Below are 23,599 nucleotides of genomic sequence, written 5' to 3'. Positions count from 1 at the left end.
TTTCCACAAACATTAAACTTGGCATATAATACTCGAATTTAAATAGTTGTTGAATTTCTTCACCGACAACGAAATCTGACTACATCTCATTTGTTATCACATCACATAAGATATAGTTACCATAAAAAATGATATTAATATGATTACAAAGTCTCTAGAAGATAGATATGGTTATCCATCTAATTTATACGTAGTCGGATTTTGTCGCCAGTGAGAAAATTAAACAACAATTTAAGTTTATGATATTATATGTCAAGTTTAAAATTCGTGGAAAAAATAAGTTTTTAAAATTTTTTATTATACTAGGTGTAAAATACCCCTTATTATTAGTATTATTTACCAAATATTTTCAAGCACAGTACGAGTGCTCGATAATTTTCAGGTTTTATATTATAAATTTATAACAACTTGTTTAATCCAAAAAGTACAACACACGAAGTAAATATTCACATTTTGCAAACTTTCAAATATGCCTCTAACTGGGCCTGGGCAATTTTGAATTTCATATGTCGCAAACTTTTAAGATTGTGCCTAATTGGGCCTGGATAATTTTGGTCCAAACTGATTAATTTAATGGGCATCTGATGCAAGTTTGTACTTTTAGGGAGTGTTTGGTAGGAATGTTAAGTTATCATAAGATAATTAATTATGATGGGCTTTAAGATAAGAATTAGGATTAAATCTAAGATAATTTATCAAGGGCTTATCTTAGCAAACACTCATATAAATCAAGATAAATTAAGATAACTCATTTATCAAGGGCTTATCTTAGCTACCAAACACCCCCTATGGAAAAAGGAACATATTGTAAAATTGTTCGAATATGGATTAATTTTTTTTAGCCCATTTATATATTTCCTAACATTCATATAGTTTTATTATTAATGACTGCACGCCTTGACGCCAAATCTACAAATTTATTTAAACTTGACTAAACCACCTAGTCGTCTCACATTCCTCCAAAATTCAAGTAGTAAATATCTGAATAATCTTACATCATAGTATTTAATCATTATGTCACAAAGTAACTTAGAGTTGAAATATCAAAACGGAGACACCAAATATATGTTAAAATGTCGTTGAGAGTCGCACAACTTAGGCCATTTTTTATCCTCACATGTACCACTCACTCACTACAATCTCCTCCACCCATTTCATAATCTTCATCACCATCACTAATTTCCTCTCTTACTACACTCCCTCTCTCCCTCTGATTCTCCATTTCTTACTTCATCACACCAGTCATGGCTGCTGCTGTTAGCGCTGCAGTCTCTCTACCTTCCACCAAGGCCACCTCCCTTTCAGCTAGAACATCCATTATTTCTCCAGAAACCATCAATTTCAACAAGGTTTCATCTCTTCTTTCCTCTTCTTGCATGTTTTCTTATGATCTTCTGCATTTTATTTAGAATATTGCTTTAAACAGAATTCGCTGATAAAAAAAAAATTCAATCTTTACAACTTTGCATCAATAAACTGAAAAAGGGGCTTATGCAAATATATCTACATCTCATCAGATTGCATTAATATGCTGGTAATTGTTTCTGTTGTATTGTATCAAAGCTATGAAATTTCACAGCATATGATAAGGGATTTAGCTCTACTGATTTGCTGATAGTTTCATAGTGGTTATATTTAACTTAATAACCTACAAATGGATTCTGATAATCTTGTGCATATATAGGCCTCCTTACACTACAGAAATGTGTCATCTACGGGTGCCAAGATTGCACCAATCAGAGCACAGGTAACCACAGAAGCTCCTGCTAAGGCTGAGAAGATTTCCAAGAAACAAGAAGAAGGGGTGATTGTCAACAAATATAGGCCAAAAGAGCCATATGTTGGAAGGTGCCTTCTTAATGTCAGACTAACCGGGGATGATGCCCCGGGAGAGACTTGGCACATGGTCTTCAGCACTGAGGGTATTATTCATCCTCTACAAACATTCATGAACACCAAATTTGTAGTGTACTAGTTTCATTCCTTTTGTTGACATGTGTTTTCTATGATGTGGTTGAATAGTATCTGTTTAGAGGTATAAATGTGTGTGTTGTTGCTTAGGAACTTATTTTGTTGAGTATCTGTGTATGTTGAGCAGGGGAGGTGCCTTACAGAGAAGGGCAGTCGATTGGGGTGATCGCAGATGGCGTAGACAAGAACGAGAAGCCTCACAAGCTGAGGTTGTACTCGATTGCCAGCAGTGCCCTTGGGGACTTTGGAGACTCCAAGACTGTAAGGCTTCTGCTGAATAGGAATATGTGTCTGTAAAAGGAAATATGTTTTTAAGATATTGGAAATATGTTTGTTTGTGCATTTCATAGGAATCCTTCCATCATATTCGGTTATGCTTCGTTGCAGGTCTCTTTGTGTGTCAAAAGGCTTGTTTACACCAATGATCAAGGTGAAATTGTTAAAGGAGTTTGCTCGAACTTTTTGTGTAAGTAAACAATACTATTGAGAATTGTGACCATGTTATGAGCTTCTAATCTTACTTCTTAAATGCCATTGGTTGTGGTTGCAATCGTGCGCTGAACATAAGTTGAATCGTTTCATTATCAGGTGACTTGAAAGCTGGTGACGAAGTGAAGATTACTGGCCCTGTGGGGAAAGAAATGCTTTTGCCGAAAGACCCCAATGCTACCATCATAATGGTTTGTTATTCATAATTGAGATCAAATATGAATATGTGAACAGTTTGCTTTATAAGGCATAAAAGTTGCATTGAGTTGATCTGGCATCGGTGTTCTGTTCTTTGACATGTGTAGCTCGGAACTGGAACTGGGATTGCTCCTTTCCGCTCATTCTTGTGGAAAATGTTCTTCGAGGAGCACGAGGACTACAAGGTAAACACGAAAATCTTTTGCATAACGCGTTCCTTCTACCTTCAAACACTGTCACACACCAATTGGCTTCTTGAATTTCAGTTCAACGGCTTAGCATGGCTATTCTTGGGTGTTCCAACAAGCAGCTCCTTGCTCTACAAGGAGGTAAGAAAACTGCAATCTTAAGTGATTGAACTCGATTTATTGTCCAAAATAAGTTCTCATTATGCAGTTTGAATTGGTTATGTGATTAATAATGTTGATCAATGTGGTCAGGAATTTGAGAAAATGAAGGAGAAAAACCCGGAGAACTTCCGGCTGGACTTTGCTGTGAGCAGAGAACAGACGAACGCCAAGGGGGAGAAGATGTACATCCAAACTCGGATGGCTGAGTATGCGGAGGAGCTGTGGGAGATGCTCAAGAAAGACAACACGTTCGTGTACATGTGCGGGCTCAAGGGAATGGAGAAGGGAATTGATGAAATTATGGTTTCCTTAGCTGCTAGAGACGGTAAGCTTCACTTGCCAAAACTCTCTAGGCATTATATATTAATTCTCATGCCTCATTCGATCTTCTAGTTTTTCTTCTTTGAAGGTATCAACTGGATAGAGTACAAGAGGCAGTTGAAGAAGGCAGAACAATGGAATGTGGAAGTTTATTAAGCTGTTGCTTGGATAAATGTTTTGTACAAAATTCAGCCCTACCTGCATTTTTCCTCTGTGCTCATCAGCTCATGTAATGTATTAAGCAGGGTACTGATCTTTAAAAAAATGTTGCTTTTATCTTTTACTTCATCTTTTGCCCCTGTATCAAACCAGCACATTTGAAGATGTTTATAGAAATTAAAGATGAATGTTGAAGATTCAGTATAAATTAATCCTAAAAGTATTGCTATATAAAACAAAACAAAATGTATATTTAATTTGAGTATGTATTCAGAATCTCAGATCATCACTCTTCATATGAACAAGCGATAGAAATAGACATAAAAAGTTATTGAAATATTATTAGTAAAACATCTGATATTACATCAACCATTTTTTTTATCATCATTACCGAGGTGAGGTGTATGTTTATCTGACATGGATATTTATTAATGCGACAGGGAATCTATATTCTCACTTAGATCTTCTGGTGGTGAATCAAAATATCTTATTAATTATGATTCTGTCTGAAACAATGTGTTTGAAATATGAGAGTCATACATCGCTGACAGTTTCTTATCCTCACTTGTGCTACTGCATTGGCTTTCCTATCTCCTCCACATATCCCTAATCTTCTTATTCTCCTTCTCTTACTCACTATACTTGTTACTCTCTATCCCTCTGATTCTTGATTTCTTATTTCCTAACAAAATATGGCTGCTGCTGTAAGTGCTGCAGTCTCTCTTTCTACCTCCAAGTCTGCTTCTCTTTCAGCTAGAACATCCATTATTTCTCCAGAAAGGATCAATTTTAACAAGGTATCAACCATATGCACAAATTTCTGCCTTTTATTCATGATATATAAAAAGAGTCATGCACCTTATCAGCTATCAATCATGAATATGTGCAGGCATCCTTGCACTACAAGAATGTGTCGTCTAAGGTTGCTCCGATAAGAGCTGAGGTGAGCACTGAGGCGCCTCCGAAGAAGGAGAAGCATTCCAAGAAACAGGAAGAAGGAGTAGTTGTCAACAAGTTCAGGCCTAAAGAGCCTTACATTGGCAAATGCCTCTTGAACACCAAGATCACCGCAGACGATGCCCCTGGTGAAACATGGCACATGCTCTTTAGCACTGAGGGTATTATTATTCATTTCCCATCCCTCCTCCTAAAGTCATAAACACTTCTATCTTGTCGATGATGGAACAATGGTGATAATTTACTTTGTTGAGTCCACGTTGCTCGAGACTGAACTAGTTGCGTGTTGTTGAGCAGGAGAGGTGCCTTACAGAGAAGGCCAATCGATTGGAATAATCCCGGATGGCATTGACAAGAACGGGAAGCCTCACAAGCTGAGGTTGTACTCGATTGCAAGCAGCGCCCTCGGTGATCTAGGAGACTCCAAGACTGTAAGCCTCCCTTCACGAACGAGATAGTATAGCATCAATGCCTGTTGTTTTGAGAAGAATTCAAACTAGCTACATCGATTTTTGATGCTTTGTTGCAGGTCTCCTTGTGTGTTAAGAGGCTTATCTACACCAATGATCAAGGGGAAATAGTTAAAGGAGTTTGCTCAAACTTTTTGTGTAACTACTCAAATCCTTGTTTAAATTAATGTGAGGTTATGAATATTCTTACCAAACCTTTTTCTGTTTCAGGCGACTTGACACCCGGTGCTGAGGTGAAAATAACTGGACCTGTTGGGAAAGAGATGCTTCTGCCAAAAGACCCTAATGCTACCATCATTATGGTAGGTTGTTCTTGCTTGACATCGTTTATCAACGTGTTGTATTTTCATTATCACAACCATGTCGTGTTGTAGCTTGCTACAGGAACTGGGATTGCTCCTTTCCGCTCGTTTCTGTGGAAGATATTCTTCGAGAAGCACGATGACTACAAGGTAAACCTCAATGCACAGGAACACCATTGATGAATCTCTCTTTTTGAGGCCTACAAATCTTCATTAAAGATATGTATAGTTAGTTAATCAATCATGATTTTGTTGTATTGTAGTTCAGTGGCTTAGCGTGGCTGTTTCTGGGCGTTCCAACGAGCAGCTCGTTGCTGTACAAAGATGTAAGAAACCGATGATCATTTTCACATCACATCCTAAATCAAGAAATGGGAGTTGATCACATCTTCCTTGTTTATCTCATAACAATAATCATGTTGTGGTGGGCAGGAATTCACCAAAATGAAGAGTAAAAGCCCTGACAACTTCCGGGTGGACTATGCTATAAGCAGAGAAGAGACAAACGCGAAGGGGGAGAAGATGTACATCCAGACGCGGATGGCTGAGTACGCGGAGGAGCTGTGGGAGCTGCTCAAGAAGGACAACACCTACATATACATGTGCGGGCTCAAGGGCATGGAGAAGGGCATCGACGATATCATGGGCTTGTTAGCTGCTAGAGATGGTAAAATCTACATCTAACAATAGTACTAATGCTTAGCCAAAATATTCTGCTCTTGTTGAATTGTGTGATCGTTCAAAAACTCGATCATACTGCCTCATTCGATGTTCGTGTTTTTGCTCGTCGTGTAGGGATCGACTGGGTAGAGTACAAGAGACAGTTGAAGAGAGGAGAGCAGTGGAATGTGGAAGTCTACTAGTTCTTGTTGTATAAATGTATCACTCTTTGTTGCTGTAGATAGGTAACCTCTTTTTTTGTCCCTTTTTTTTTCAAATTTGCTTTATTTTTGAATATTCATATTTGATCTCTCATTCACCCACCTGATGATGTTGAGATTTTGAGGAACTACCACAGAGTTTAATTGTGAAGCAAATTGCCAATCATTTTCTCTGTTAATTGGCTTCTTTATTTGATACTCCTAGTTGATACTATGATGTATGGTGACTTGCATGAGTTTATGAAAGTTTTTAATAAATTTATGTACATGCAAAATATTAAGTACATTTTAAAGTGTTTTCATTAACAAGAATTGCTATATTAGGAAATCTGATACTACAATTGATGATCATAGTGCTACTTTGACATGTAGAGATGAAAATATGTCACTGTTGTCTTAAGTTAATTGATTATTTTCGAAAAATATAAATTCGTCAGTCATTTGTTTGGACAAATAACCCAACCAAATTTAGGACAAACATCAGTTTGGGCTAGGATTTAAAAATTTTCGAAATTTGTATGTTAATTTTTTCATTAATTCTCTTCATCTGGTAATTAGAAACTGGAAGTTGAAGTATACCTCACACGATTAATAATTTAACATCAAGTGGGTCACTGAAATAAGCTCTCTTCTTTAAATATAAGTTAAGATTATGATCACACAAAAAATAAGGTTTGATAAAAACCTATCAGAAATTACTCCGAATTATTTAGTGTCATCAAGGTTATGACTTATGAGACACATTAATATTATTAAAATGCCAAATATTGATATTATCATTAATGGAAGGAATCTGAACTGTTTAAATTTTTTGGACCAAATTTAATTCGGCCATTAAGGGTAATTTTGACAATTTTTTTTACTTTTATCTGTTTTCTCTCTTTTAATTTTATAATTAATATATATGTAATACACTACAAAGATTGTTCAATGTTAATGAATTAAACTTCAATAACAATCAATAGTGTTATTTAATTTACGGAAATAAATCTTACTATGTCTCTAATAGAAATAAAGAGAGTTTAGCAATTTAGTATGAATGTTATGATTGCTTTAATTAGATCGTTGGCAAAATTGAATTCAATGACTATGTTATTATTGTTTTTATATAGACAATAATATTATAAGAAATGTAAATGTATAAAAGTATAATTTATTACTGAAATTTAAATCTGTATATTAAAAATAAAAGGATATATTTTAGTTAGTTGTCAATTCACCTATTTATAGGTCATTTTTCTGATTATTCTAATTTGATTAAGGTTAACGGCATTAGTTATCACATAGCTTAATCATTGATTGAATTTGCTTAATAATTTGCGATTTTACATTTTTAGTAATTAATTTACTTTAATTATACAATTTAAGAATAAAAATAAAATAAGGGGAAAAAAGTAGAAAAAAAATTAAAAACCGACTGAAATCAAAGTCACAAAAACGATCCGACGTAATACTGCTAAGACAACTTCGATAAATTATGAATATCCCTTTTAATATAATAATATCTTACTACTATTTTGCTATTTCAGTATATCCACATGTTAAAGTATTATTTATTTATTTTCCGTTTTAAGTAATTGGACCACACGCTACAATAATAATTATACTCACTTTCCATCATTAAATTAATATATATAAGTGAGACTTATATTTTATTAAATTTTTTATTAACATATTTTTATAAAGCATAATAATTTATGAAAATTTGCATCAAAGTTAAAAGAGAATTAAAATGACGAGAAAATGAAAAAAATAAAAACAAAAATTGTTACAACTATTTATGCCTTCCAAATCAGAATATAATAGTAGAATTAATTGTAAAATGAATAAAGAAGAAATTTGTAGAATATAGAGAGAAGAATTCAATTGAGAAATGTAAAGCCCAAACGAGTGAAACGCAGCAATTTAATTAGGGCTTCTTTTCGCTCAACCCGTTTATAAATACCTCACACACACTCTGTGTCAGCACGCACAATCAAAAAACTCTCTCGCCTATACGTATATACACAATCGTATAAATCGGGGTTTCTAGGGTTTCTTTCGTCGGCGATCTTCAATGGCGGAGGAGAAGGCTATGCGATCCAAGGGCGTCGTCACCAAATTCAACGATCAGAAGGGCTACGGATTCATCCAGCCGGAGGAAGGAGGCGAGGATCTGTTCGTCCACCAAACCGCCATCAAATCTGACGGCTACCGCTCCCTCCGCGAAGGCCAGGAGGTCGAGTTCACCATCATTCTAGATGGCGATAAGACCAAGGCTGCTGATGTCACCGCTCCAGGAGGAGGCCCCGTCGATACCACTTCTCGGAGGGGGAATAACAGCAACAGCCGCGGCGGAGGGTTCGGATACGGAGATCGGAGGAACGACGGCAACGGATATGGTTATCGGAGTGGAGGAGGAGGTGGAGGAGGAGGTGAGTGCTTTAACTGTGGCGAGGTTGGGCATATGGCTAGGGATTGCTCTAATGGAGGTGTAGGTGGAGGTGTAGGCGGTGGAAGCGGTGGAGGATGCTACAGCTGTGGAGGAATTGGGCATATGGCGAGGGAATGTCCTAGTGGCAATCGCGGCGGGGCTGGAGGTGGCGGTGGTGCTTGTTTCACCTGCGGGGAGCCAGGTCATATGTCGAGGGATTGTATGCGTGGCGGCAGCGGTGGCGGCGGCCGCGGAGGTGGTGGTGATTGTTTCAACTGCGGGGAACCAGGTCATATGGCGAGGGATTGTGTGCGTGGAGGCAGCGGTGGTGGACGCGGTGGAGGTGGCTACAGCCGTGGAGGTGGCGGCGGCGGCGGTGGTGGTTTTGGTAGGCTTAGCGGTGGTGGTGGAGGCGGAGGCAACTGTTTCAGCTGCGGTGAGTCTGGACACTTCGCAAGGGAATGCAAAAGTGCCTCGTGAATAAGTTGGCTTCTACTATTCTCTCTTTTTGGTTCAGTTGATGCTATTTTTGCTTTGCGGATGGTTTAATTATGCTGTTATTGTGGTTTTTGCTCTATGTTTGGCGGGTATTATACCTATAGAATTATGCTCTTATATTGTTATGGAATGGTTTTTGCTACAATTGTTGTCGTGCGATCCACTGATTTGTGAACCGAAATTTTCCCCACTTGGTTGGCAAGTGTATAATATGGTGGTTCGGTTTCTTGGTTTTGTTCGAGTTTGCTGTTACTTTCCTGAGCTCTGCTTAGTTGTTTATGATGTGTGTTGTTGGTGTTGAGGTTTTTGTTTATGGATGATTTTAATCTTGGTATTTGGAACTTGCAAGTGCAACTATTAGCTTCAGTATATACAACACTAAGGCCCTTCTTGTTGGTATGATGGAATGCTGATTACTGCTTCCATTCCAATTCTTTACTTGAATGGGGGAGAGAATGTAATAGAAATGCATTTCATTTCTATCTTCATTCCATTCCACCTCTTCCAGTCAATCTTACCAAGGACTAGTTTAACCTTTTATGGTGTGCATTTTAACTAGTTTAGGTTATGCAGCATCATGCTTCCTTCCTCTTAGGCTACTGCATATTGTGCCATGTGAAAGCTTCCTTTGGGTTTATTAATTCACTGTGTTACACTACATGACTATGTGAAGTGTCTGTAAACAAATGCGTGTGGCTTGAGCTTGTGATCTTCAACCAAAACTGATAACTGCATAGTCTTAATAGAAATCCTTATCCTCTGCATCCCTTGAATTGTGTTACCCTTTCCTCTTGAGGATTACTTAGTAGGGTTAGTAAGTGGGAAATGATGTCCTGTCACATGCTTTGATCCTTTCTGCCGCATGTTCTTGACACGAATGACCTATATTTTCAATATGCGTGTGGGTGTTCATGGAGGTTATGAATTTTGTTATCTTCACTTTATGAAAGATCTGGTGTTTTTTCTATTTGTGGGAGCAAGTCCTTTGATCAGAATCACTATAAGAAAGTAGATCACTCTCATTTGTTGATTGGGCATCTTAGGTTGATTGAATAAACTTGTATCATATACTTTTTGTAATAAATATAAATCCAAGTCCATAAAAATTGTAGGAAGAAGCATGATATTGGGCTTGGATTCCTGATTTCAGTATCTCGGATTGTCTGTTTGTAACGATTCCCATTCCCATAGGAGAATTTGAATCGTTTATGAGTTGTCAAGTATAATGAGTTTCAATCAATTTGGATATTGTTTAAGATATTGGATTATGGACTTGGATTTTGAGGATGCTCTTGTTGCCTGTGAACTTGGATTTTCTTAAGGTGTTATCTTACAACATATTGAAATTTGAAGTTGTTCCATCGACATATATTTTGATTCACTATCAATACGTGCACAAAAACTCATCTCAAATTATAACTTTTTTGTGTTTTCAACAGCATCTCCTCAAAGATGGGAGTAAATACTATATAGCATGTGCAAATTTGCTTTTTATTTTTAAAAGACTGCAATTCGACCCTTCCCTTTTGTTTATATTTGAAGATGTTTACCTGGATGTGTAGAGAAGACCCTCAATGTTGGAAATGCAGAAACTGGCGATGAAATCACAAGAAGAAGATAGAGGAAAGAAAGTGGGCACATCTTATTTCGGTCTAACATATATGGGCTTCAAATATTTAATAATTGGGCTAATTAATTTTAATTTGGCAACTTAATTTAAATATATCCAAGTTAAACTACCATACACGGGCATCTTTAAATTTGTAATTGAGGATATTTTGATTATACTCAATTTTAACATTAACTTTTATTTTTCTAATCAATTAAAATTTATTTTACAATAATTTTAGATAACTTATTATTAATTAATTTTATTGTATTATTTGTCATGTTATATATATATCATGATATTTTGTGTGTTGTCGATGTATTTAAATGTATTTTAATTTATGTTTGAGTAGGAGGATCAAATGCTGACGTGAAGGTGCATAGGGCGGGCTTTAGTGCGCGCCTTAGGGCGCCCCACTGCTGATGCCATAAGCTTGATAAGTATTGATGAATAATTAGAAATAAAAACTAGTGACAATTAATGGCAGAGTGCTTGTGCATACTCCATGACAGTGATTTGACGGAGATATCCTTAAATAATTAGGTATAAGTAATGTCATAGCGAGAGACGAACATGTACTTCATCCATTCTACATTAGGAGCCTTAATTGAATTCAGATTTTAAGAAATACTATAAGAAAAAGTTGGTGAAAAAAGATATTCCTATTCTACATTAGGAGCCTCAATTGAATTCAGATTTTAAGAAATACTATAAGAAAAAGTGGCTGAAAAAAGATATTCCTATTATTGTTTTAGTCCATGGACATTGCATTAACATCTTTAAAATATTACCAGACATTTCTAAATATTGATGTAATATTATTAGAAGAACTTTTACATTTTGGATTAAAATACCCTTCATACTATAAGGGTTATTTTTTTTAATGAGATAGAGAAGTGTCCCTTTTTGTTTATTTATTTTCTTTCAAGTATGTGCAATGATGAACAATTATTCTCCACATACATTGTTCTTTTGCGGGAATAGAACATTAATGAATGAACCATTTACAACTTATAATAAAAGCACAAATAAAAGGCTTTCATAGCATGAGGGTATTTTGATTAAAAAATCATAAAAAGTGCAAATCCTTCTAGCTATATTATATCAATATCCATAAATACCTAATGATATTTTAAGAACCACAAATAATATTAATGCAATATCCTAAATACTAAAAATGTACTAGTTCTATCTAAATTTTAAGAAAACCACATTTTAACTTTATAAAACTAGTACCACGTCTTTTGATAGAGTATATTTGACTAAATTAAAACAAATGATACTACTTAGACCATGTTTGGTTGACGGGAAAGTAAGTTGGCAAGGAAAATGATTCTTAGGAAAATGAATCCCGAGAATATGATTCCTAATAACTTTACTTTCATGCGTTTGAAAAATATCAAGATTTTAAATTTTATATTTGATTTAAACATCAAACTAAAAATATTCTAATTATTCTTTTATTTATAAAAAGGAATAATAATATAAATTTTTTAATAAATTATTAAATACAAATAATAATAATTATGTTATTATAATTACGATGTATAGTTTAAATATGGATTATTCATCATAATATATAATAATCATAACAAATATTATTATTATGATTATTCATATTATTATTATTAGTATTATATTTAAAAATATTATAACTGAATAAATTTTATAATTCGAAACTTTACTACGACTTTATTGATTAATTATTATTATTATTATATGATTTATATTATATAATCATATTTTAATTATTTAATAAATTATTAATTATAATAATAGTAATAACATTATATATAATTATTATAATAATATAGTTATAATTATGATAATTTTAATTATAGTTATTTATTATACTTAAATTAATATGATTTATAATTTTAAATTATTTTGAAAACATTGTAATTAATAATAAATAATAATAATGATAATAATAAGAATAGTAATAAAATAATAATAATAATAATAATAATAATAATAATAATAATAATAATAATAATAAAACTATACTATATTGCATTAAATATGTAAGAATCCTAAAACTGGGAAAAAGAATACCTAAGAAAAGTTAGGATTCAGAATCCTGGAAAGTTGTACTAACTTTCCTTGTTCTCGGGATTCTGATTACTTTCACAGTTTGATTAAAAACCAAAACAAACACATGAATTTAAAATTTAAGGAATCAGATTACTTTCCTTGTCAGAATTCTGACAATCAAACATGGCCTTACAAAATTATGCGAAAGAAATACATAAATAATTAGGCTTAATTAATAGTAACACAATTTGCTATAGTTATTTGAGGGTATGATTTGGACATAAATTTGCTTTGGATTTTTTTAAATACATTGAAATAATTATAAATAACCTATTTTTATTCAGATAAATAACCTCTGATTTTAGGATCTAGCTATGTTCAGTTTTAACTATAAAATCGATTTCTATTTGAAATGAGACACGGATGAAAAGGCCACAAGAGTATTGCTATATAAGGACCAAATATAAATACAAAATCTTAAAAAAAAAAAATTCTTTTTAGGAACATTATAAAAAAATATTAGTCTTAAGATTCAAACTTCAATTTTGTAAAAAAAAAACGAAATCATTTTCAATATTGTTAAAAAATCAAACTTCAACTAAGCTTTCCAAAAAGTTCAGCTTTTGTGAAATTGGGCCTGGTAAGATACTTTCGTTCCTATAAAATTTGCATATTTTAGAAGTTAAAAATATCTGAATATCGCTATTTGGGAGTAATAATCTGGGGTAGTTAAACAATTATCTGGGTTAATTATTTGACGTTTTATATCATGTTACTGTAGACTAATTTTTGTCATTCCAAATCTAATCCAGTTTTCGTTATCATTGTATATCCACCACAAATTCCAAGGGCGTGTTCGTTGACCCTTATTTGGACATAATATGGGTCAAATCTGTGCATTTATGGTTGTTTGGTGTACACTAGATATTGCTGGTCGGCTCTCGAGAAATGCTCCGGCCCGCACTATTTATTCCTCACATTTTTCTGCCAAATTAAATCACGCCTCGAGGTTGATAATTGAAATCTGGTCCGCTACAATGTAAAGGATTTGGAAGGGAAATGACCATGCTATCCATGAAAATTTTGAATTTCCCCATCGTCGACTACTTCCCCATTTCAACCTTTTTGACTTCTGTCTTCTCTCTCACTCTATCTCTCCTTCCACCTGCCTCTTTTTTCTCTCTCCAATTTTCGGTCCAAACAACGGCGTCGGGGAGAACATTGGCCTCTTATAATTTCTCCGACGGAACTGGTATTCTCAACATCCGATTTCTTTGTCGGATCAGGTAATTTTTCGTGTCCGGTAGTATACTGTAGCTAATTTTTTGGTTCTAAGTTGTGGAATTTGTATTTTAATTTCAGATACGTTTTGTTGTGGTAGCCAGACGTCCCTAACGCCATTACACGCTAAATCGGTGAAGATTCATTGGAAAAGGTATGCGGCTTTGAAAATCTGTTTCCCGTCGTATTATATGTTATTTCCCAGATTCTGTGATTAATTATACGAGTCATGTGTTGTTACGTTATGCGGTGAATATGTTGGTCGTTTAGATGAGAAAATCCTGTAGTAACTACCAACGGGTGTACATGATGTTAGAGAACATACTGCAGCTGTCTCGCATAGAAACCACGACCTTAGTCCACCGACATTTGAATTCTAACAGTAGGCGTAAGCGACGCGTTCTTCTCGAACAGGCATGACAATACAATATGCTAAAAAATGCCTATGCAAGTGAAGCATATGGATCGGTTAGTTAATGTCACTGACTACGATCGCGTCGCTAATCTACGCATAGACCGGAACACCTTCGGTCGCCTCTGCCGCATTCTATCAAGCCGGGATGGGTTGTCAATTGGAAAGTGTGTTGGGGTCGAAGAGCAAGTTGCGATGTTCATCATTGTGTTGGCACACCATAAAAAAATCGTGTCGTTAAGTTCCAATTCTGGAGGTCGGGATCTACGGTGTCGCATTACGTTAACAAAGTTCTGGGAGCTGTTCTTAGCCTACATAGGAATTTGTTATCTAAGCCTGAGTCGATACCGGCAGACTGTATGGACTCCCGTTGGAAATGGTTCAAGGTGTGTTGTGTGCTTATGTCCAAGTAGATGGAATTGTTTGCCTTGATCTTCCAGGGCTGTCTTGGGGCACTTGACGAGACCCACATCAACGTATTAGTGAGCAGCACGGACAAGCCACACTATCGAACCCACAAAGGTCAAATTGCAACCAATACCTTAGCGGTTTGTGATCGGAACATGCAATTTGTATTCGTCCTCCCTGGGTGGGAGGGGTCGGCCGGGGATTCGCAGGTGTTGCATGATGCTGTCATGCAAAAAGGAGGTTTAAGGGTCCCGCAAAGTTGGTATTTAAGGCATTTGATAGTACAGTTTTGGCATCCAACTAGTCCCCTATTTCTCATAAATCTAGCGTCTATTCCTCACAGGATGTTATTACCTATGTGATAATGGGTACGCAAATAGCAATGGATTCTTGATGCTGTACAAAGGAGTGCGTTACCACCTGAAAGAGTGGGGTCCTGGTAATGCGGCACCGCAGAATCCAAAAGAGTTGTTCAACATGCGGCACACTAAAACGAGGAATATAATTGAGCACGCGTTTGCTGTGTTAAAGATGCATTGGGGCATCTGCGTTGTGCTTCTTATTACCCAATCAAAACTCAGATACGGTTAATAATGACATGTTTTCTGTTGCATAATTTCATACGCCGCGAGATGCCTAATGACCCTATAGAAGCCCAACTTGATTCGAATGTTTACTACACCACTAACATCCCCGACGTAGATGGAGTTGAGTTTGTCGACCACTCGGAACCATCCACCGAGTGGATGCAATTCCGAGATGATTTGGCGAACGCAATGTGGCTCCACAGACAACGTGCTTGATGTCACGATTTATTAACCATTGTTGTTGACATTATTAACCTTGTTTTACTTTTTTATAATTTCGTAGTAATAACAATTTGTTCCATCTGTGTATCGGTGTATACAACATTTGATGAATGATTGCTTGCAGCCAATAACAAAACACAACATGCAACAAGGAGTGTACCTACTACTATGCAGTTGTGGTAACGGCATGATGGACTTGCGGTGTGCCGGTAGAACAGCCAGGCATGCTGGAAGGTACTACTACAAGTGCCCCGTTAATGGTGATCATCCTGGATCGTTCAAGTGGTTCGATGAACACCCTAATCTCGAAGAAGTGTTAACGGCCGGGCTTTCGTCCAATATGAGTAGCCCTTCACGTTACCAAGAGGCCATTTCTACGGTCGCAAACTATCATGATCTTCGATGCCAGGTGTGCTGCGGACGTAGCGACGTGGGCACCGTAGTCCCGCCGAGTGCACTTTTTGGTTTGATGACTGTGTTGTTAGTCCTTCTCGGGTTTCTACTAGGCAAACTAGTTTGATATTTGCCTTGTATTTGTATGGTGTTTGGTCATAAGACATTTCTATATGATGTGGGAGACAACAATGATATGACAAACTAGTGTGATATTTGGCTTGAATACGACATTTCAAACTCTAGTCCTACAACGTCAATATCATGCGTCAACCGACAATACACGTAGCAAACAACAACCGAATTAGAGGGTACCAAATCCATTACACAAATTTTCAAAAGTTTCCCATAACCTACGACACACACTCTTAACCAAGATTTAACCAAAACAACAACTCATTCTAAACACCTTATGCCTTTTCAATGACCACGTAAAAAGTGACCTCCATCGGATTAACCAGTGTGAAATGCAAATGATCCCCGACTGCAAGTCCATTCCCACGCCTGAATCGCTTCCACCCTTTTCTGACCCATGTTTTGGAGTTGCTATGCAGAAGGGTAAGCATCCATGTGTTCTCTATGGTGAGGAAGTAAACCGGTGCTTGGAGTGCACCTATCGGGATATGCCGATGCTAGAATCCGTACGGTACCTCAAAAGTGCGGGCAATGTGTGATGCCGTGACCGTAACAGTAAATGTTGGGCGTCCATCCAAGTCCAGCGCGTCGTGGTCATCTTCATATCCAGAATCGTCTGATGAATCGGTGTCTGAGTAGCTAGGTTGGTAATCGTCTATCGTTGCAACGAACGTCGTTGGAACATTGTCGTTAGGGGCGTACACGTAGTCTGTTTACAAGACAACATCGCATACGAATATGAATTCAAAAAAATACAACAAATGTGATAAGTACAAAATATTTATATTCGCCGTCGGTTAGAGGTGGAACTCCCGTGCTGACGTCGTATCTTTTGATGTGGAATGTGCCCACATCAACTAAGGAAATCGTCATAAAGTCCCCATGTTTGAAGATGTTGTCATCAACGAACTCTCTCCAACCGATCTGAAAACGAGTCCCGTTTTCCATACGAACGAGTCCGACTGTCCATCCGACGCCATTAGGCATGACTAACCGACACTGTACCGGCAGTGTTGGTCCATGAACCATGTCGAATTCGGGCGGCAACCGCTGGAGTACAAATAAACAACAAAATATTTTTGTTCATGAAATTGTGATATACAACCATACTACTATAAAACAATTGACGTACTAGTTCTTCCATGGTATTGAGGCGGTTGAACACCTTAAGAAACGACGGTTGACGCTAATACGGAACACCTAATGTGGCTATCTTGTGCTGGGGTTTGGTGCCCCTTGCACAACGGAAGACTTGTACAAAACAAATAAATCAGATAAGGATTTATTTGACCTATTATGCGATTAATTAATTCACATGTTAAACAGATAACTGCATGCTAGAACGCAAATAATTCATGCTTAAAGAATATAAATCCTAAAACATGATTTCTACGATTTAGGGTTACCGATTTGATTCTCCAATGAATCGTCGATTGCTCGCTCCTTCTCCACGTGATGGTCTTCAATACTAGACCACGGATCTTCTGACTGGTTCCCGAACTGTATCTCGATATCAGGGTGGGCTGATCTTACCAAAATACTAGAACTCGAATAAAGAAGACTGAAATTCCTCACGGAGGAAAGCTGAAGAATTTTCGAGCTCCTCTACTAAATAGAGAGGGGGACGAAAATTTCATAGAATAATAATTGTATTTTCTGTCTCATTTATTCTCCTATTTATATTAAGTTCTTATTGGGCCCAGTCTGGGATCTATGGAAGGTTTTGGATATGGCCTCACCCAATTCGCTTTTTACTAATTAAATTGAACCCACAATTTAATATAAGCTTATATTGGAATATTACGAGCAACCACTACAGAAGTAATATTGCACTGCCCATCCAGATCCAAAATTACAAGTAATCCGGGTTTTCGTTATGTTTATTGTTTATTTCTCACGCTGAAGATATAAATGTCAATTAATTAATTAATGTCTGCTATGGAATTAATTAATCAACATCTTATTTATTCCAAGAGTGGACTTAGCAAGAAACATTTATTTATTATTCATGGAATAATTAAATTCCAACTGGCCAGTTTCTGAATAAAAAAACCTTGTTCAAGCTCCTCTTGAGGACATTATCAAATGAGACTCACCTCGCGCGCGATTCAACATAATAGCAATTCTAGCACCGCTAGATATTAATCACCACTACCCAATATATCATGATTATTGGGTTGCGAAAAACCCGCACCATTTGATAAGTCAAAGTAGTGCATAATCAATAACGTATGCTCAATGCTAACATATGTAGATTAAGAAATAATATTTTATCAAGACCTAGTCTTTCAGTAGATAGCATAAAAACACGTCTTGCTTTTAGATCCATTCAGTGCTATACCACACCAACGTCATGTTATTGCATAAAGGCTTAGAAATAATTGGACTGACATAGCAATCTTTCACGATAGGTAGTATAAGCCTATCTGGGTTGTGAAATTCTTCTTTTTCTTTTGCAAAGCATTGCATAGAACCGACCGTGTTACCTTAAAGTGGATGACGCCCACAACCAGTCTACTAAGCAAAAGACTTAGACTTTGTTTGCTTCTTATACATTTAAATGTTTATAAAACATCTTATAAATGCACAAGCAAACACAATGTAATAATATATTGATCCTATTCGTGCGATACTGCTCGAATAATACTGAATCGGGTTAAAAGTGGATTGTAGAGTTTTCGTATACAAACAAGATTTTATTCGCGTAAACTTGCTCGAAACATGCTTTTCAGTATACCAAATCTAACATCTTGAGCTCTTGGCAGAATAAAATAATGTGATTAGACAAGTGTGTTACATATAGGGTTTATTTGTAATATATTTTTTGTGTAATATTTTTTCAACCGCCTCGATTTTTGTAAAAGTATAGTTGGTCAAACAAGAGTTACCCTATTTATCACCTTTTCATAGTGTTCGGTCATTCAATGTGGTGTAGGTAGTTGTCTTTTCAAATATCAACACGCCTTTAATTAGTAATGCTACACCATTGCATTTACACTTCGTCTACACTCTGCAATCTCTTCGTTTCGCTGGACAGACACCCAACAATGGATCCTATCATGCCACTCTTGCACACCGCTTACCTCTATGTCGATGGGTGGGAGCCAGATGACGACCACCTTTTTCTTGAGTACTTGGAAATTGAGAAGGTAATTGCTGAAAAGGCAGGACAACCGGTTGATGTCACGGGCACATTGACAAACTCGTATTTATAGTGTCGTGATTGGTATGTTGATGCGCCTAATTGTTGAGTTTTTGTGCTCAAAAGTGTTATTTCCAGCCAATTACTCTATGTTTCGGAGTTCACGTGTTTGTTGAGTGTTTCAGGCAAAAATAGGCGAAATTGGAACAAAAATAGGTCCACCCGGTCGGGTGAGTATATGTGGCTGAAAAGCCACCCGGCCGGGTGGAAGAGATAAGCATGTTAAAGACCAGAAACTGTCGGGTGAGAGTGACCCGTCCGGGTGAATTTCCTTTGGAATAATTCCACCCGGCCGGGTGGAAACTTTATAAGGCGGAGACTCCAGAGAGTTTCACCCGGCCGGGTGAATTTGCTGTACAATAATTCCACCCGGCCGGGTCCGATGAACTGACGATTTTTTAAAGTCTTCAGACGCGATTTTTGAAGGAAATATAAAAGAGGCAAGAGCTAGGGCACTCGGGGGATTGGATAGCAGTGGCGAAAATACACTCTTTCTCTCTCGGAAGCACTCTTGGAAGAAGATTGAAGATTCAAGCTTCGATTCCTCCGCCAATTGTAATCCGTATCATGAATTCGGTTGTTTTCTTTAGTTTTTATTTGTTTTCTACCTTGAACATGAGTAACTAAACACTTTATGTGGGATTCTTGGTGAAGATGCATTGATTTATAGTTTCAATCCAATTGATTTCGTTTTTATCTTGCTCTTGTAATTATTTGATTTATTCTTGTGCTTTTCCTAACAATTGCTTGATCACCAATTGGGATTGTAGGATTTCTTAGAGTAATCGGGAGATGAAATAATTAATCTTGAAAGAAGAGTAATTCACACCTTAATTCAATAGAACTCGGGAGAGTTGAGGTTTTGAGTGGAATCTGTTATCTTATCGATCCATTGGGAGTTAGGTCTAAGAATAAGAAGGGGACTTCAATTATTACACTTAATCTACAGGTTTCTCACCTCGGGAGGGGGTTTAATCTACAACTGTGATTGATTCAATAATTCTAGAGACTTTAAATGGTAAATCGATTTCAATTGGGTTAGGCTATGAGTTGTGCATCGGATCCTTGAATTCTGCATATTTCTCCACCATCTTACACATCTTGCTTTATCGCTCTCTTGTTTATTTGTTCTAATTTAATCTCTGCATTTACATGTTTTCAGTAGTTGTTAGTTTCAAAACCAAAATTCCTGATTGTCTGGATAGTAGTTGAAGTTTGTTCGTGGTACTTAGGTTTACACTTAATTATCTCTGTGGGATACGATATACTCTTTCTTGCTATTTGCTACGATAACCCCGTACACTTGTGGGTTTTGTTTGGGTAAAATAAAGTTCAGTCAAGTTTTTGGCGCCATTGCCGGGGATGATTTTGTGTTATATAGCTTGATATCGTGATAATAATCAAGATTACTACTTCAGACTTTACTGTTTTACTTTTAATTTTATTCTTTTGAGTTCTCACATTTGTGTTTCTTGTTCAGGTGTATGCACACACGTTCTAAAGGCTTGCCTCTAGAACCTTTCGATCCGGAGATTGAAGCAACGAATCGGAAGAGGAACGCCTATAGGAGACTCACACAGCAAATTCAAGCTTCGTCACCTAACCACATAGGAGCATCCTCAGTTCAAAGGGACGTTTCACCCATCCGATCACCACTTCAGGACAATCTTCTGTTTGATCCCGTCTCTCCTAGTCTGATGGAGTACGAAGGGGGCAACAACGGTCCACCACCTCCTCCTCCCAATTATGCTGAGCTTCTACGACAGCTGGAGGAGTTGCGTCAACAGGTCAACCGTGGACCACCTGTGCATGTGCAGAATCAATATGTATACCAAGGCCAGGCGAATCCCACTGTCCATAGCAACATCGCGGCTAATACTTTTGAGCTGAAAAGAGGACTAATCCAAATGGCGGAGAACATTGCTTTCAGGGGCAAATCCACTGACGACCCTAACAAGCATATCACCAAGTTCATCCAGATTTGCAACACAACAAAGATGAATGGAGTGACAGATGAGCAGGTTCGACTAAGGCTGTTTCCTTTCTCATTAGAGGATTCAGCAAAGGATTGGTTGGAGAGTTTGGAGCCCGGATCGATAAGAACATGGGATGCTATGGTGGAAAAATTTTTGGAGAAATTCTACCCCCCTAGTGAAGCTATAAAGAGACAACACGAGATCATTGCATTTCAGATGACTCCTACAGAAAATATCAGAGATGCTTGGGGGAGGTTCAAATCTTTGATGAAACGGTGTCCCAACCATGGGTTAACCCCGACAGTCCAAGTTATTACATTTTTCAAGGGATGTGTGCCTGAAGCACAAAGGGAGTTGAACTTGAGCTCAGGCGGCAATTTTCTCAAGAAAGGAGTAAATGAAGCCATGGAAGTAATAGAGGAACTTGCATCTAATGACGAAGGATGGAGCAATGAAAGGAGTAAGGTGCATAGGGTAGCGTCTACTACAGATCATGATCCTATGAGCGCCCTATCTGACAAGCTGGATGCGCTGACTATGAAGTTTGACTGCATGGAAATGGGGCAACCGACTCAAGAGCCCCAAGGAAATATGGAGGACGTTAGCTATGTGAATCAAGGGGGCAACAACCGGTACTACAATAACCAACGTCCCAACTTCCAGGGTGGAGGATATAATCAGTTTGGGAACATGGGGCATCTCAATCTCTCTTATGGGAACCCCAATAATGCTCTGCAACCACCCCCGGGGTTCACGGTTACCAATGGAGTGGTTGATGATCCGAAGAAGATGACCACGGAAGACATACTCAAGTCTTTCATGCTACAGTCCAACAAGCTCATGGAACAGAACAACCAAAGAATGGAGAAGGTTGAGACATATGTGCAGAGTATGGCCACTCATTTGAAGAACATCGACACACAGATCAGCCAGATTTCCCAGACTGTGAGTACTATTACTCAACCGGGAAAGTTCCCTTCGAACACCATTATAAATCCCAAAGATTGCAAAGCTGTGCAGTTGAGGAGTGGAAAAAGTTATGATGGACCTGCAATGCCATCAGAGGATAGAGTAACAGAAAAGGGACCTGAAGAGGAGGAGTTAGTCGAGGAAGTTGAGACCGAGATAGTACATATTACTTCCCCACCTAAGGAGAACGTGGCCCCAACTCTACCTACACCACCTGCAGCAGCTCACACTCCCACTGACGTGAGGATTCCCTATCCTCAACGTGTGCAGAAGAAGAAGACAGATGCACCGTTCTCGAGATTCTTGGATATATTTAGGAAGGTGCATATAAACATCCCATTGGTGGAGGCACTACAACAAATGCCGAGCTATGCCAAGTTTCTGAAGGATGTGGTTTCCAACAAGAGGAGATGGATGAAGTATGAGATGGTGAATTTGACTGAAAGCTGCAGCGCCATTATTCAGAAGAAGTTGCCAGCTAAACTGAAGGATCCTGGAAGTTTTACCATCTCTTGCATAGTGGGAGACTGTCAAGAAGGGAGAGCGTTATGTGATCTGGGGGCGAGTATCAACCTGATGCCCTATTCGTTCTTCCAGAAAATGAAGATTGGAGTGCTCAGACCCACTACTATATCACTGCAGATGGCTGATAGAACGGTGTCATATCCGAAGGGGATCGTTGAAGACATACTTGTCAAGGTCGGGGAATTTATTTTTCAAGCCGACTTTGTAGTACTTGATATGGAGGAAGATAGACACGTCCCACTTCTCTTAGGCAGGCCCTTCTTAGCCACAGGGAGAGCACTGATTGATGTGCACAAAGGAGAACTTACTCTCCGACTGAATGATGAGAGTATCACATTCTCCATTTATGATGCGATGCAAATACATGATGATAAGGATGCTTGGAGGTTCAAACCGTGTAACATGATTGAGGTGATTGACGGTTGTGTGAGAGAGGTAGCCCATGTTATCTCTTATCAAGACAGACTCGAGCGATGCCTATTGCAGTCTTTACTGGCTTCGGACAATCTGCAAGTGTCTGAATTTACGGAGGAGCTACTTTATTTTGTGGGAGCTCTTAATTCTAGTGGGGAGATTCCAAGAAGGAACAATAAGTTTTTTCCCCTCAAAGATCCGACGGATGAGGAAGAGAAAGAAGAGAAGAAAGAGGAACTTAAGCCGTTACCCTTACACCTTAAGTACGCCTTCCTTGGAGAGAACGAGACGTATCCGGTAATTGTCTCTTCATTACTTACTCCCGCTGAACTCGATAAACTGCTGCGAGTGCTCAGGAAGCACAAGGGAGCTATTGGATGGTCTATCTCAGACCTCAAAGGAATCAGCCCTACTGTCTGCATG

General features: G+C 37.6%; 5 protein-coding genes across 6 annotated transcripts; 4 read left to right on the top strand and 1 right to left on the bottom strand.

Annotated features, from left to right (window-relative positions):
• The first annotated feature begins 1,104 nt into the window (after positions 1 to 1,104).
• LOC121777148 (ferredoxin--NADP reductase, leaf-type isozyme, chloroplastic-like) lies at positions 1,105 to 3,612 on the top strand. Of its 2 annotated transcripts, none has more exons than XM_042174295.1 (9): positions 1,105 to 1,349; positions 1,685 to 1,922; positions 2,099 to 2,232; positions 2,359 to 2,437; positions 2,560 to 2,651; positions 2,766 to 2,843; positions 2,925 to 2,987; positions 3,099 to 3,333; positions 3,402 to 3,612. In XM_042174295.1, the coding sequence occupies exons 1-9, from the start codon at positions 1,245 to 1,247 to the stop codon at positions 3,413 to 3,415; spliced, it is 1,038 nt and encodes a 345-aa protein (XP_042030229.1). In that variant the 5' UTR covers positions 1,105 to 1,244; the 3' UTR covers positions 3,416 to 3,612. The 2 variants fall into 2 exon arrangements, with proteins under 2 accessions (XP_042030229.1, XP_042030228.1); XM_042174294.1 differs by having other exon boundaries at positions 1,106 to 1,349; positions 3,418 to 3,612.
• A 417-nt stretch (positions 3,613 to 4,029) lies between these two features.
• Positions 4,030 to 6,277, top strand: LOC121777149 (ferredoxin--NADP reductase, leaf isozyme, chloroplastic-like). The gene is made up of 9 exons (XM_042174296.1): positions 4,030 to 4,285; positions 4,378 to 4,606; positions 4,743 to 4,876; positions 4,975 to 5,053; positions 5,126 to 5,217; positions 5,290 to 5,367; positions 5,481 to 5,543; positions 5,650 to 5,884; positions 6,013 to 6,277. Exons 1-9 carry the CDS (start codon positions 4,181 to 4,183, stop codon positions 6,078 to 6,080), a joined length of 1,083 nt encoding a protein of 360 aa, XP_042030230.1. The 5' UTR covers positions 4,030 to 4,180; the 3' UTR covers positions 6,081 to 6,277.
• Positions 6,278 to 8,015: 1,738 nt separating this feature from the next.
• Positions 8,016 to 9,243, top strand: LOC121776294 (glycine-rich protein 2-like). The gene has a single exon (XM_042173463.1). The coding sequence runs from the start codon at positions 8,155 to 8,157 to the stop codon at positions 8,989 to 8,991; it is 837 nt and encodes a 278-aa protein (XP_042029397.1). The 5' UTR covers positions 8,016 to 8,154; the 3' UTR covers positions 8,992 to 9,243.
• Positions 9,244 to 14,758: 5,515 nt separating this feature from the next.
• LOC121776667 lies at positions 14,759 to 15,556 on the top strand. The gene is made up of 3 exons (XM_042173850.1): positions 14,759 to 15,011; positions 15,097 to 15,192; positions 15,285 to 15,556. Exons 1-3 carry the CDS (start codon positions 14,759 to 14,761, stop codon positions 15,554 to 15,556), a joined length of 621 nt encoding a protein of 206 aa, XP_042029784.1.
• A 1,031-nt stretch (positions 15,557 to 16,587) lies between these two features.
• On the bottom strand, positions 16,588 to 17,119 carry LOC121776666 (B3 domain-containing protein REM20-like). The gene is made up of 2 exons (XM_042173849.1): positions 16,882 to 17,119; positions 16,588 to 16,799 (listed from the first exon to the last, which is right to left on the bottom strand). Exons 1-2 carry the CDS (start codon positions 17,117 to 17,119, stop codon positions 16,588 to 16,590), a joined length of 450 nt encoding a protein of 149 aa, XP_042029783.1.
• Positions 17,120 to 23,599: the final 6,480 nt, after the last annotated feature.

This window comes from Salvia splendens, chromosome 18 (genome assembly GCF_004379255.2).
Source record: "Salvia splendens isolate huo1 chromosome 18, SspV2, whole genome shotgun sequence".
Lineage (NCBI taxonomy): Eukaryota > Viridiplantae > Streptophyta > Magnoliopsida > Lamiales > Lamiaceae > Salvia > Salvia splendens.
Note: the sequence above shows the minus strand (reverse complement) of the source record. Positions and strands in the feature narration are given on the sequence as shown.

Bases quoted from the DNA above. Each gene is read 5' to 3' on its own strand.
- LOC121776294 (XM_042173463.1), top strand. From the start codon at position 8,155: ATGGCGGAGGAGAAGGCTATGCGATCCAAGGGCGTCGTCACCAAATTC.
- LOC121777149 (XM_042174296.1), top strand. From the start codon at position 4,181: ATGGCTGCTGCTGTAAGTGCTGCAGTCTCTCTTTCTACCTCCAAGTCT. The intron at 5,054-5,125 runs GTAACTACTCAA...TTTCTGTTTCAG, and splicing joins AGTTTGCTCAAACTTTTTGT to GCGACTTGACACCCGGTGCT. The intron at 5,218-5,289 runs GTAGGTTGTTCT...GTCGTGTTGTAG, and splicing joins CTAATGCTACCATCATTATG to CTTGCTACAGGAACTGGGAT.
- LOC121776667 (XM_042173850.1), top strand. From the start codon at position 14,759: ATGGAATTGTTTGCCTTGATCTTCCAGGGCTGTCTTGGGGCACTTGAC. The intron at 15,012-15,096 runs GTTGGTATTTAA...TATTCCTCACAG, and splicing joins AGGTTTAAGGGTCCCGCAAA to GATGTTATTACCTATGTGAT. The intron at 15,193-15,284 runs GTAATGCGGCAC...GCTGTGTTAAAG, and splicing joins CCTGAAAGAGTGGGGTCCTG to ATGCATTGGGGCATCTGCGT.
- LOC121777148 (XM_042174294.1), top strand. From the start codon at position 1,245: ATGGCTGCTGCTGTTAGCGCTGCAGTCTCTCTACCTTCCACCAAGGCC. The intron at 2,233-2,358 runs GTAAGGCTTCTG...GCTTCGTTGCAG, and splicing joins ACTTTGGAGACTCCAAGACT to GTCTCTTTGTGTGTCAAAAG. The intron at 2,438-2,559 runs GTAAGTAAACAA...TTTCATTATCAG, and splicing joins AGTTTGCTCGAACTTTTTGT to GTGACTTGAAAGCTGGTGAC.
- LOC121776666 (XM_042173849.1), bottom strand. From the start codon at position 17,119: ATGGTTCATGGACCAACACTGCCGGTACAGTGTCGGTTAGTCATGCCT. The intron at 16,800-16,881 runs GCGAATATAAAT...TCTTGTAAACAG, and splicing joins AGTTCCACCTCTAACCGACG to ACTACGTGTACGCCCCTAAC.